Raw genomic sequence first — 13,603 nt, 5'->3', positions numbered from 1 at the left:
TGTTTCACATCTCTGAAAGGAAGTGAGGCCCTCCTTTCCCTGAACACTCATCCTTGTTGGGTTTCTCAATTTTCATAAGATCACATCGACCAATAGTCCCTGCAGCTCAGTTGATGACGGGATCATGCCGCCATGCAATAAACTGACCGCAACAGTGACTGTACTTGGGATGTTTGGCCGAGCCAAGACTTCAAATTCACTTACTCAGTCTCTTAAACCATGCGCAGCCAAGAGAATCAACATTAACATCAGCCTCCGGGCACCATCTTTGACCACATATTCTCTCCACCTGAAGTCCCCCTAACCCACCAATTTGGCCATCTGCTGTCCTTCGAAGTTCTCCTTAGTGTATTCTGACCTCTGAGTCTAGAAACATGTTCCTCCCAGATGTTCCCATATCTCTCCAACTGGTCACATCACAGCACTGATCATACGAAATGGTAATTCTGGCTCATTGTGTATCCTCCCCCTCCCCCCATATGATCTGCAAGGGAAAAGATGGTACCACATTCAGGAAACTGGTCAATTAGAACATGCTCTGTAAGGATGCTCTGAATGAATACATTTATAAACTGCACTTTTGCTAATGTCAGGGGCTTATACAGAAGGAAATGTTAACAAACAAGCCAAAGAAATGCAATGAAGTAAGGGTCTAGGTGGCACCTACTTGGATTGACAGAGCTGCACAAGAATTGAAGACTAGGTTTTATCACCATCCCGAGAACCCACCCACCTCAAACTCTCAGAGAAGCCCAATGAGCAAAGGAAGATGCTGAGTGGGATGTCCTGTGCTTCTTGCAGAATTCCGTAGACGCCACCTTGTCAACCATTTGCCCAGTGCCCTACAATGCAACTCTTACCAAGCCCTTCCCCCTGCTAAGAGCTTGGGCTGAGATTTTGTTCAAATTCAATTTCATTTCCCCTAGATCAACTCTCTAAATTGGATACTCCTTCAGTAAACCTAGCCCATTAGCTGGAATGGTTAAAAGAAATAGTAGACACAGTAGGTTACACCCTGTCCTAAACAGCTTGGCCCCCTTCAGGGCACGTTTTCTACCTGGAGTTATCGGTCATGCTACCCCTGCTTTGCCACCAGAGGACAACTTCCAGATCCAGATGTCCGTCTGGAGTGCAGTACCCAATGTGGTCCTGCCTCAGCGTTGTCTGAATATCAATTTCCTGATGTGCGAGACGTTCCTGTCACTTTATCACTCTACATCACGCAAGGGTCCCCAGTGCTTACAAGACAACAACAGCAACAACTCATAAACAAGGTTTCCCATTTTCAAATCCTCAGGGTCTTCTCTGGGGCTAAAAAGGAAGAACTACCCTAGGTAGGGCTTTTCTGCCCCTGAAGCCATACCAGTCTTTCTTGTCTACTTTCTATCCCAAATAGGAGGAAGGGTAATGGACATCAATGGGTTTTGCCTGCTTAGCATCCTGTTTTCCTTTGGGGAGCTACCTTGCCTACATCAACCCTAAGGTAGGTCCTGTTGGACTCACACATCCCTCTCCCTGTTCAGAAATGAATGCTAACCCAGGCCATGCTGATCAAAGGGTGTTTCCCCCCCTTGATTTGGAAATTGGTTTGAGTTGGCCTGTGACCCCAACTGGGCCAGTGGCATCATCCCCAGGCCAATGTGCTTCTCAGAGCTCAAGGGTGATATCACAGGGAAATGCTGGTGACCATTTTTTTTTTGCCCCATATGGACATAGCATCACAGAGAGACAAAAGAAAGCCAATGATAAACCAAAAATGAGAGGTTACTAATAGCAATGACTCAGCCCTAAATCCAGGTGGCTTTAAACAACAAGAATTTATTGTCCCACTGTATTGCAGGACAGATGTATGAAATTATAGAGTCGTCCTGCAACACAGTGGGACAATAAATTCTTCTTGATGTCTGAAATTATGGAGTCAGCAGGGTTGGTTACTTGCCTAGAGTCTCGGGGATCACGATGTCTGTCTCTCTCAGTTCTTAGTTTCTGGTGGTTTTCAGAGTCCTTGGAGCTCCCTGGCTGGGAGATCCATCCCTCACTTCTTTGCCTCCATCTTCATATCATGTTCTATGTGTCTCTGTCTGTCTTTGTCCCTGTGTCTCCTCTTGTAAGGACACCACCCATAATGGATTTAGTGTCCTTCCGAATACAGTCTGACCTCATCTTACCTTGCTTACATCTATTAAAAACCCTATCTCCAAGTAAGCTGACATTCATAGGTTCCAGGATTAGGACCTCAACATATCCTCTTTTTGGGGAGGGGGGCAACACAATTCAACCCATAACACAGATCAACTCAAAAACCCTTCAACAAGAGAAAAGTTTGAAGGATTAATAGCCACGCTATGATCTATAAATGTTTTTAAAAGATTCTAACTGATATTCTGCAGCCTTAGAATAACAATTTCAAATCCTGTAGACCCCAAATATCTCTTGGGCCGGGACCTCATAATGTCTCCTCAGAGGTAATCTAATATCAATGATGATGATATTGCTGTTGTTGACAGTGATGAGAACCACAGTAATAATAACAACAAAGCCTTAAGTAGAACAAAATGCTGGAGGAAGCTCATTTTCCCCTAAGTCTAGAGAAAGCCTTCTAAGATGATGATTCCTCTCATGTCAATGACTGTAACCTGTGAACTTTAATTAAGTTGTTGGAAAGGAGTCCAGAACCATGAAAATGAAAGCAAATCATAGTCGACGGTATTTAAAATCAGGCAAAGCGCTGCTTTCTCAAAACCACAAATCAATTAGCTTGTTGGCCGTTCTATCACGATTTTAAGCTGCCTTCCCTTGTAACACCTCTGGGGCTTGGTATTTTAGGGAAACGTCAGCAGACAGACTTTGGTGTGGCTGCAACTGGTCAAGATGATGCAAGTCGACATCCTGAGGGGTGAGCTCAGCCATAGCGGGAAATCGCTTCACCCCAGTGTGTGCCCACAGTTTGTCATAGGAAGCCGAGGGATCCTATTTTCTACTACTTTCTAAATCTTGTCATAAACGAGGACACTACTTCTTTAAAAAATTGGGAGAACTGGGCGCCTGGGTGGCTCAATTGGTTAAGCAACTGCCTTCGGCTCAGGTCATGATCCTGGAGTCCCAGGATCGAGTCCCGCATCGGGCTCCCTGCTCGGCGGGGAGTCTGCTTCTCCCTCTGACCCTCCCCCCTCTCATGCTCTCTCTCTATCTCATTCTCTCTCTCAAAATAAATAAATAAAATCTTTAAAAAAAAAAAATTGGGAGAACATCTGACTTTCAGGCACAGTACACATAAGCCAAGAGCTTCATGCATTTGCCAAACAACAAGAACAACAAAAAAATCTAACATCGACTCTGGGTACATTTAGGACATACATCGATATATTTTTTAAAAAGTACATACAAATGCATGCCTATTGGTGGACATCAGCAGTAATCATGGTTACCGAGAGCTCCATATCAGAACAAATCATCGTGGGCAGCCTATGCACAGTAAGCTAGGTAGGAGGATAGGACGGTCTCAAAGACACTTGCAGGAGAAAGGTAAACCTGCTGAGGAGGTTTGCAAAAGACGGCCCAGAAAGGGCATAACGTCTTGTCTTCAAAGACTTTGCAAGCAACAGAGAGAAAGCAGCCTCCCAAATTGCTCCAGCTCTGTTGGTAGAGATTTCACACGTATGGGTCACCAACCCTTTGTAACAATGAAGTGAACGCTCTCATAAAGCTGCAAAAGTCTTCCTGGGCCGGGTTCAAAAACGGCCGCGTGGTCAGGTGCTTCCCATTCATTCATTCATGCCGTGCGTACCAGTCGACACACAATGCATTCATTCCTTTATCCCGCCAATGTCCCCCTGCCTATAAAAGGTTTACAGTCTACTGGGTGTCTGTGTATCTGTTACGTACATACTGCCCGTCTCTCATCGCTAGCCTGGTAACAGCAGGGACTTTGTTCTGTTCGCGATCGTCTTGCTTTGTGAGATTCAGCTTTGCTCGTCCCAATGCCACTTGGAGGATGGTTTGGTGCAGGGAGGCCCTGGCAATGTATCAGGAGTCCTGGGGTGGTCCCTGGCAGCTTGGCTGATGTTCCCTGTGTGTGTCTCTCCCCCGAGGGTGGGTGGCGGCCAGGAGGCAATGCCCGTGGCACAGTGGATGCCCAGGAATAGTTGTAGAAGGTATAAATGAATGAAGATATTTTTTAAAGTTCTACAGTCTACCGGAGGTGTAGACTTGTAAAATAATGCTTGCATCAAAACTCTACCAACACACGGGAGGATGCTGCATCTCTGCGTAGGGCCTCAGAGTGTCAAGAATAGGGAGGTACCACATTGCAGAAGACTGCGGATGGAATGACTCCTCCAGTTCCTCCCACGTGGAGGTCTTTATAATTCTGTGATGGACGTCCTGCTGGGTTCCATCACTTACTCCAGATAAACTCTGACAATGATAGTCAACATGCCAAAATCTCTTTCTTAAAAAAAAAAAAAAAAAAAAAAAAAAAGGATGCAGGTGACTGGATGGCTCAGTGAGTTAGGCGTCTGATTGCAGCTCAGGTCATAAACCTCGAGTCCTGGGATCGAGTCCCACGTGGGCTCCCTGCTCAGTGAGGAGTCTGCTTCTCCCTCTCTCTCTCCCCGCCCTCAAATAAATAAATAAAATCTTTAGGGAAATGCAAACAACTTGTGCTACACTAGAATTTGATCTCATTATTATATGCTTTAAGCTCAGAGGAAAGATCTAATCTACGTCGATATATTTTAAACATTTATTTATTTATTTATTTATTTTTTTTTTTTTTAAAGATTTTATTTATTTATTTGACAGAGAGAGAGCACAAGTAGGCAGAGCAGCAGGCAGACGGAGAGGGAGAAGCAGGCTTCCCGCCGAGCAGGGAGCCCGATGCGGGGCTCGATCCCAGGACCCTGGGATCATGACCTGAGCTGAAGGCAGACGCTTAACGACTGAGCCACCCAGGCGCCCTATTTTAAACATTTAAATTTTCTTGGGAAAGACACAGCTTTCTGTCTGTGCTTTGCTACTATTTTTGGATCTAAACTATTTTTAAATATGCAAAATTAATATAATTTTGTTGCATATTATCTGGATACATGACAAAACATAGTGATAAAAGTACTTCAGTAGATAAAAAATTGGGGGGAAGACAGAAAGCTTTTAATAAATGATTTTTTAAAAAATTTCAGGTGATAAAAGTACATTGGAATTTGATAAGAACGGAACCTTATGTTCTTTGATTTAAACTCACCACACAGTCCGCTGAGAAGAAAAATGTGTGTTAGAATTCCTTGAGTTGGAATTCCAGTTATGAATCCTCCAATGTCAAAAATGAAAACCCTGCAAAAAACACCCAAGTGGGTGCTTTGCATGTTAGATTATAGTATCAATGCACCTTTCTATCATTTTGTTAGGTTTTATCTCTCCTTCCGTCCCATTTTTGCACTTTTTATGTCTTGGCCCATCTAGAGAAGCAATAAACAAGGAGCTTACTTTGGGAGACTCAGAAACCATTTCCTCGCTGCACAACATAGGTGTGTATTCCTTGTGTATTCATGTCAGGATTGGTGGAAAACTTTCCATCGTGGATCCTCAACGGAAAACATCAACTTACAGATTACCTGCCTTTTTTTTTCTTGAAATCCTAAAGAACTCTCTGAATTCTTCTGCCCACTTTCTGAACCTCGAGTTTTGTTGGGGCTCATTCATTTTCCAAGCAAAGAGCTTACATTTCCTTGTTATCCCCAGTTGGACTGGTCCAATGTCTTGTGTGGGGTAAGTGCAAAGAGTCATTTTTCAAATCGATAATTTTTATTTTTTTATCTTTTTTTCAAATCAATAATGTTTAAATGAGTCAGCTAAAAGGGCTCTCAGGAGAGTGTGGGTTGAAAGAGGGAAGAAAAGACAAAGAATCAGAGCTGAGGTCAGGAGATCAATAGATGGTGTGGCCTGAGGTGGGAGTAAAGTCAACACATAGCAGGTGGATGGGATGTTAGGGGAATATTGGATGATCACTTTTGGGTGGAGTGATGATTAGGTCCCAAAAGAGATGGAGCAGAACGTAGGCTGAAGGCATCCATTTAAGGAAGAAAGAGGGTTAATGAGCATTTTCCTATCTTGTGGAAATGTACCACAAAAGCTCCTTTGCTTGAAAAGAGTAAAAACTTTCTGTGTTCCTTCCCTTTCTGATGGGAACACCACCCTGTCCCACGCCCTGGGGCAGACTTGTTGAGTACTGTGCTCAGGACCACATTCCCAGCAGACAAGAGGGCGTTCTGCTTAGCTGGGACATCAGAATGCTTGGGATTTTAGAGAGGACAGAAGAGTATAGGAGTTCTTCTGTTCAAGTTGACTTTCCCAAAAATCATAACACATTTGATCTTAATTGAACTGTGGATCTCTCTCGTTGGCTTTCCTCCAACACCTTATACAAACACACACACACACACACACACACAATATACCTTCACTCTCCAAATATCTCTTTTCCAAAGAGAAATCTAATAGGAATTTTTTCCCATTTTTTAAGAAATCTGCTTCACGTTTGTGGAAACCTATTTCTCTGAAAAGAAATATAGAATATCTGATTGAATTAATAAAACAGAGACTCCTCATCTTCCTTAACAAGTATTAGTAGGGGAATAGATCACTCAGACTATCTCCCCCCACCCCATTGTCGCCTGTGAGTTCCGAGTATGATCTGTGGGTCTGATTTATTTACGTAGGGTCACTGTTTTGCATCTCACACACCCTCTGTGGTCCTCAAATCCAAAGCTAAGGAAATCTCTCCTTCTGTCCGTGTTTGCTACAGTTTATAGGTCAATGCACCAAGGACAAGTGTTCTTACACACAGAGGAGGAACGTGACACAAATCCAGTGTGAAAACAGCCTGGTTTAGAACCAAAACACACAGTAGGAAGGCAGGGACCTACTCCGGACCACCGTACCCGAGAAATGGGATCTTCCAGTAAACGGTCATGTAAGGAGATTCATATTAAAATTCACATGAAGTTAAATGTATAACATATTGACCTTTTCCATTTCACCATTATTTCTATAATTATATTGTTACTCATAATTTATAATGATCCAGCGGCTTACTCCAAAATTGCTATAACCCTAAACAACATTCGGAGGAGGTATACCAGGAATGTTATTATTACTAATAGCCGAGGTCACTAAATATTGAGCCAATATTGTCTCAGCCAAGACAATATGGAAAATAAATGGCCGTGTCCGAACTAGCGGTATCAGTTGGCAACAAATAAAGCTTTTCGGTGTCCCGAAAGCAAGAGTGTGCAAGAAAATGAGCAAATTGTTGGAAACGGACAGATTCTAGCAGACCAGTCGCGTGCCCAGTTCCCATCTTAAACGTTTTTTTGCAATATTGTTTATGATATGCACCATATGGGGAGTCGGGTTCTTAACACATTTTACGTAATTGAGACTTGTTCTAATTGTGAGAAACATCTAAGTTGCAAATGGGATGGAATTACAGTCCATCTGATGGAAAGTAAGGGATAAGTCTCTTTTTAGGGAATGATTTTGCTCTATTTTCCAAACAAGTATAATTCACACTACCCAAATAGTATTTTCTAAACATACACAATTGCTCAACCCTCAGTAAGGGTACGATTCTATGTTCAAATGGGCAAAATCTTCTGAGCTGATGGAAAAATGCATGTTTTCAGAAATCCACTCCAGTCGAACCGTCTTCACAAAATACTAAATTCCTTTCAATGAATCGCTGTCAGGGAGATATTTGTTCAATCATCTTTCATAATTATCTTCCCTCACAAGCTACGTCTACGCAACGTCAAACATCCAGGTGACACATGGAAACGGCAATCACCGAATTGTTTTCACATCGTTGCATGCTGATGTGGATTGGTTAAAACGTCTGTCTCACTGTGTTAACTCACTTAAGTTTTACTTTGTCACCTGGATTCTGCCATTATCTGCATACACTTGGACTATCTGTGACTTGATGAGAAGAGAAAGGAAATTAATTTCTCCTTTATCTCACATAAAAAAAAAAAGAGTATTATTGTCTTTGGATGTTCTAAGGCACTCTCCCAAGAAATGAATTTTAATGCTTTCTCGATGATTAATTTCTGTAACTCACATAAGATGCTGGAAATTCATTTCACAACTGAGGCTGAAAAAGACAGAGCTTAGGAATAAAGCAGAGCAGAATAATTCTCTGCTCTTTGAAAAAAAAATTGTATTCCCTCTAAATTCCCTTTTATTAAAGCCATACTCAGTCCTGGCAGAAATGATGGTCCCTTGGTCTTATTCCTTAAGCTGACCCCTGCACGAATGCAGTAAATAATTATGTTCTAGACAGGAAACATGTATTATGCACGGGGCTGACATTTATATTAGACCCCATGTGCACATGCAATTTCGCTGATACATTCTGGTTCCCTTTTTGACGATTAATTATGTTCCACGAATACAGGACTAGAGAGAGGTCACATGTGCAGGAGACGAGGGTAAAGCACTCTACGTGGATGAATGCCTTAACCTCCCGGCACTTCTCAATCAGACACAGAAGGAAATGGGAGGCAAAACAAGCCAAGGACGCTGCCTACAGTCCCTCGGCTGGTAAGGGGACAAGATGGCATTTTTAACCCAAGCAGGCATGTTCTTAGAGCTATTCCTATAAGCTCAACAGGAGGAGTGAACCAAATTTACATTAAAAAGCTTGAAGAAAACAAAACAAAACAAAAGAGTCACTCTGCCCAGAACAGATCAGATCTTGAGGTCTAGACAGGAAGAGTGGAGAGCCCAAAATATTTAGCCAGCGTAGGTGCAAAGAGGACAAGAAGCCATTGAGAGGTGTAGCTTTAAGACCTAAGGGGACAACTTGGATGTTTTGCTGTAGGTCCTCCGTGGACACTGACTCTGGAAATTCGTTTTAGGTGCCTGGGTAAATTTAAATGTCCCTTTATTACGTCCCTATGTAAAATCGTCGTATTTCCTAAATATGGCATTTAGTAGGATTTTCCCTGACGCTGTAATAACCCAGTGGACAAAAAGGTTGGATGTGTGCACTATATCTTAATGCCTCAAATCTGCCAAGTGTCTGCCCACAAACTGGGGCCAGTATCGTCTTCTTGCTACCCATGCGGGAAGCAGCACATTTTAACCACCCAGCATTAAGATAAGAGTGTTTTTCTATCAATAATACTTGAGGTTGAAAGGGAAGCCAAGAAGAGTCTCAGAAAGGGTAGGGGTTCAGAAGGCTCACAACAAAATAATTTTTTCAGCGATTTCTTTGTTTTCAATTAGGGTAGAGACTTGACTGCGTTTCAATTAGGATTTTAACACACCCTCACAAATGTCGCCGCTTCCCAAAGCAGCCAACGGGAGCTACCTTACAGTTTTGTCGCTCAGAGTTGCATGGGGCTAAAATCAACGTGGCAAGAGTGGCCGGGCATCTTTCTGGGGCCCCCGGGGAGAATCCATTTCCTGGTCTTTTCTAGCGTCTAGAAGCGGCCCACACTCCTCGCCTCCTGGTATCCTCCAAGCCAGGAAGGCTAGTTGTGTCTTTACTGTTGCTCACGAGCTCTGATGATTTGTGTCTCCCCGTTCCCTAATTGAGGGTCTTTGCTCTTAAATACTGGGCCCACCCAGGTAATCCAACATACGCTCCCTTTATCGTCAAGTCAGCTGATGAGCAAATCTAATTCCACTTGCAAGCTAAATTCATTCCCCTTTGCCATGGAAGGTCACAGAGTCACGGGTTCCAGGGATTAGGATGGAGACACCTTGGGGGAGTCCGTATTCTGCCTCCAAGTAGACACTTGTCCCGAAATTAGGAATTCTTGTGTCTTTTGCAACCATTAACATCTAAAGCATGCCCAGCACATAGTAGATACTCAGAACTGTTTTTGGCAGTGAAGTCAGTTTGTACCTGGTCATCACCCGCACTATCTGGGTGATGCAGAGAGATCAATCTAAAAAACTGAGGTATCAGAGTGCAATTTTTAATTCCGAATATCCAATACTGCTGTTTACACTGTTAAATCAATGCACTGATATGATAAGATCGCCCATAAAGGGAGGTCTTTGGAGGAATCAGCACGATGCCATAATTTTCATGTGTTATTAAGGACGGGGAGTTTATTCATTAAGTGAATAGCCAATAATTAAATATCTAAAGCTCCACATTGCTTCTCAAATGGATGCAAATATTTAAAAAAAAAAGAAAGAAAGAAAAGAAACTAGAAAACTCCTGACCCAACGGGCTGTGATTTGTTGTTTGTACAAAATGCCAGTATTTACATATCGTAGGAAAACAGATTCTACGTTTTTCAGCCCCTACTGGATTTCTGATTCTCTTGTCAAGATCGCGCGACGTACCGCAGGCAAACATGTTCTGAGAATCCTGAAGACGTAAAGAGGTGGCCCCGGGTTTATTCTTAAGGTGCGATGGCTTTCCCATGGGGTAGCACTTTTTGCATTTTATATTTGGGCATATAAAATGGCCCACAGTGAAATGGCCCAACTGTTTATGGTTTTGAGCCACACAACTGCACATCCACGGTGGTTCTGTAATCAGGGAGGTTCCTGATTTTCCTCCGGGAGAGGGATTTGAATCATTTATCCTGCTTTGTTCTCCCCGTCTCCTTTTCTGCCTTCCCTTCTTTTTGCTTTTTATTTGCACCGTTGACGACGAAAAGGAGCACGCGCCAGGCGACTTTAGAAGTGAGGTGTGTCATCGGGTTTTGGGTGCAGTGAGCTCTGCCCACGCTTATGCACAAGGCAGTCACTGAGGCAGGTCCGAGCACTGCGTGCAAATACGGCATCCAAGTGTCACTCTAACCCGTGAACGTCGCATTCAGACCTAGGCTTTGCAAGATAATTGTGTGATCTCTTCCCATGATGACGAGGGCCCCACCCGCCAGAGACTGCGAATATAACAAAGCACCACCTTCCCATTTCTTTCTCTGGGTGTTCTCTGTGATCTCGGTAACACAACCCTGGCCTGGCGTTTCAAGACACCCTACATGAGCTACGTTGTAGCATTTACGTGCAGAAAGCACAATATGGCGGGTCCAGGACAACTTTGGAGATCGTGGATAATGTCATCCTCTCTTTCAGACCTTCAGCCAAATCTCAACTGAAAATCATTCTCCGAGTATTCAAGGGAAAGAAAAATGGAATTTCTCCCCTAAAAGTTACAAAGGACACACTGCAGTTTCTACAGTAGATGATGTCTCTGATTCCTGTAAATTACTTCTTTTAATTCCAGGAAGATTTATGTTCTAGGCTTTTCTTGCTCCTTGTCTAAAAATAGCACATGCAAATGGTAAGTGAGGAATGTGTTCACATTGTGGTGTAACTTTAGTCTGGTTAGCCTTTCTAAAAAAATGTTTTTAATTTGAAACCTACACAGAGAAGGAGATAATCGAATTTTACTACCATTGGATTAAATTAATAAATCAAACATCATCGTTTTTTACAGATTTTCACTGCTGTGTTATTGAAAACAAAGGAGCCATTTTGTTCAAGCAAGCACATTATTTCCTAATATAGCTAGAATCATCTAAGGACACCCGTCTGCCATCTGATTGCTGTGAATACTGGGAGGAAACAAGGTGCAAATTGATGTTAGCAACACAGATTCTAAACAAAGAAATCCAACCATTTTATGAAATATCCCTTGCTTCTGTATTTAAAACAATCCATGGTTTTCCTTTCAAGCCTCAATAGAAGAAAGAAGAAAGAAGAAAGAAAGAAAGAAAGAAAGAAAGAAAGAAAGAAAGAAAGAAAGAAAAAGAAAGAAAGAAAGAAAAAAGAAAAAGAAAGAAAGAAAGAAAGAAAGAAAAAAGAAAAAGAAAGAAAGAAGAAAGAGAAAGAAAGGGAGAAGGAAGGAAGGAAGGAAGGGAGAGCTAAAATCTTAAGGCATTAAAGCAAAAGAAACCATGCCTTATAATCTTCAGTTTGCTAACTCAAGCATGATAATGTTCTTAATTCTATTGTTTTCTCTAGATTTCATTTTCCTATATAGATAATAAAGGTATACTATGTAACTGTCTATGCTCAGACTGGTGACCAACTTCAAACCCTGTAACACGCTGAAAAGGCAATACATGATAATAATTAAGTCATTAATTATAGCATTGTCCACTTCCTAGATGCTCAATAAATACAAGTGTCATGATTTATAAGGTAGGGCAATAGCTACATTCAGAATATGAAAAAGAAAATAACTGGGTTATAGAAAAAAAAATCATGCACAAGATATTCTAAACGTCTCTTGGCCAACCTGACACCCGAGTGAGCAGGTGCTGTTTCCTGTTTTCAATAAAGTACTTACCATCTTCGGTGGGCACGTAGATATTTAGGTAAAGGCAGTCTTCGTTTTGATCTTGAACATAGGTCATTAAAGTATCCAAATTGGCAGTAAACCAGATGGGCAGCATATCGTGCAATAAAGACCTCTCATCTAGGTGTTGGGGGCACACAGCCGCGAACTGGGTGGCATTTCGAACTCCAGTCCATGAGGATGGGGGTTCTGGGGGCTGAAACCGCCTCTCTCCAGTGGGAGGCGAGGCATAGGGAACCCCCAAGTATTGCTCCACGGGACCCAAAATCTCATTGGGCAATGGTGTTCTTAGGCCCCGGATTTTGCCATAATTTGTGTTGACGACTGGATACTGTGCTTGGCTGTCAATGAGTGTGAAGCGAATGGCAAGAGCGGTTATCCACAGGAGAACGTTGGAGTTCAACATGACGCAGACCGGGGTGAAGAACAGTGGCAGCCATAACAGTCCCTTGGGTCTCGACATTGTTCACTGCCACATCCGTGGGGGTCTGTGTGATGCAACTCCAAGCAAGCAAAGCCGGGAAGCGAGCCTGCAGACAGAGAGGGCTTTCCAGGGAGCAGAAGGCCCAGGAGAGGAGCCTCTGAGATGGGTCATAGACAGAGCCCGAGGTTAAGGACACACCCAGCTGTCTTCTCGGCAGCCCATTGCGGGAGAGAGCAGCCCTCTCTTAATCCTGGAAGGGAATTCCAGCAGGTGTGAGGCTCCAAGGACGCGGTGACCATCCAACACCTCCCAAGGACAAGGATTCCTTAGGAAAACTCCAAGGCAGAGCAGTCCGCCTAATGGGGAAAGAAAGCAGATGAGAATAATGAAGCCAAGGGAAGCCGAGCAACCCACAGGTCTTCCCTGCAACACTCAACGTCACTCGATGAAATGCTCATTCACTGATGAATCTGTCCACTCACATCTCCACGGAGAAGAATCTAGCAAGAACATGACTTGCCTTAATTCTTGCTGGGCACCCCATGATCTGGAACGATGCACGGCATTTAGAAAACATTCAACAAGTTTCCGTTGAATCAACACACAAATCCCCAAAAGTTACACATCTCGTTCAGAAGACTGTAACGATGTCTCCCAATTTCACTATTTACAAAGACTGGTCGGTCAGTAGATAGGTAGCCCCAATACAGTGTTTCTCAAATGTCTAAGGAAACTGCCACTTCTCCCTAAGGGGATATGCATGGAGCCTATCAATGGTTTTCGGTATGAGAGTAGGAGAAATGTGGGACAGGGCTTTATGTCGTGCGGATATACACAAACGGAGCATGACC

The 13,603-nt window shown here is 43.0% G+C and overlaps 1 protein-coding gene across 7 annotated transcripts in view; it reads right to left on the bottom strand.

The window, feature by feature from the left end:
* Positions 1–13,603, bottom strand: part of NLGN4X (neuroligin 4 X-linked) — a 289,462-nt gene that overhangs the window by 208,906 nt on the left and 66,953 nt on the right. For all 7 annotated transcript variants that reach the window (XM_078065083.1, XM_036068458.2, XM_078065085.1 and 4 more), the window contains exon 4: positions 12,320–13,108. In XM_078065083.1, the coding sequence (XP_077921209.1) occupies positions 12,320–12,791 (472 nt within the window). In that variant the 5' untranslated portion in view covers positions 12,792–13,108. The remainder of the gene's footprint in view (positions 1–12,319; positions 13,109–13,603) is intronic.

Source organism: Halichoerus grypus, chromosome X (assembly GCF_964656455.1).
Source record: "Halichoerus grypus chromosome X, mHalGry1.hap1.1, whole genome shotgun sequence".
NCBI lineage: Eukaryota > Metazoa > Chordata > Mammalia > Carnivora > Phocidae > Halichoerus > Halichoerus grypus.
Note: the sequence above shows the minus strand (reverse complement) of the source record. Positions and strands in the feature narration are given on the sequence as shown.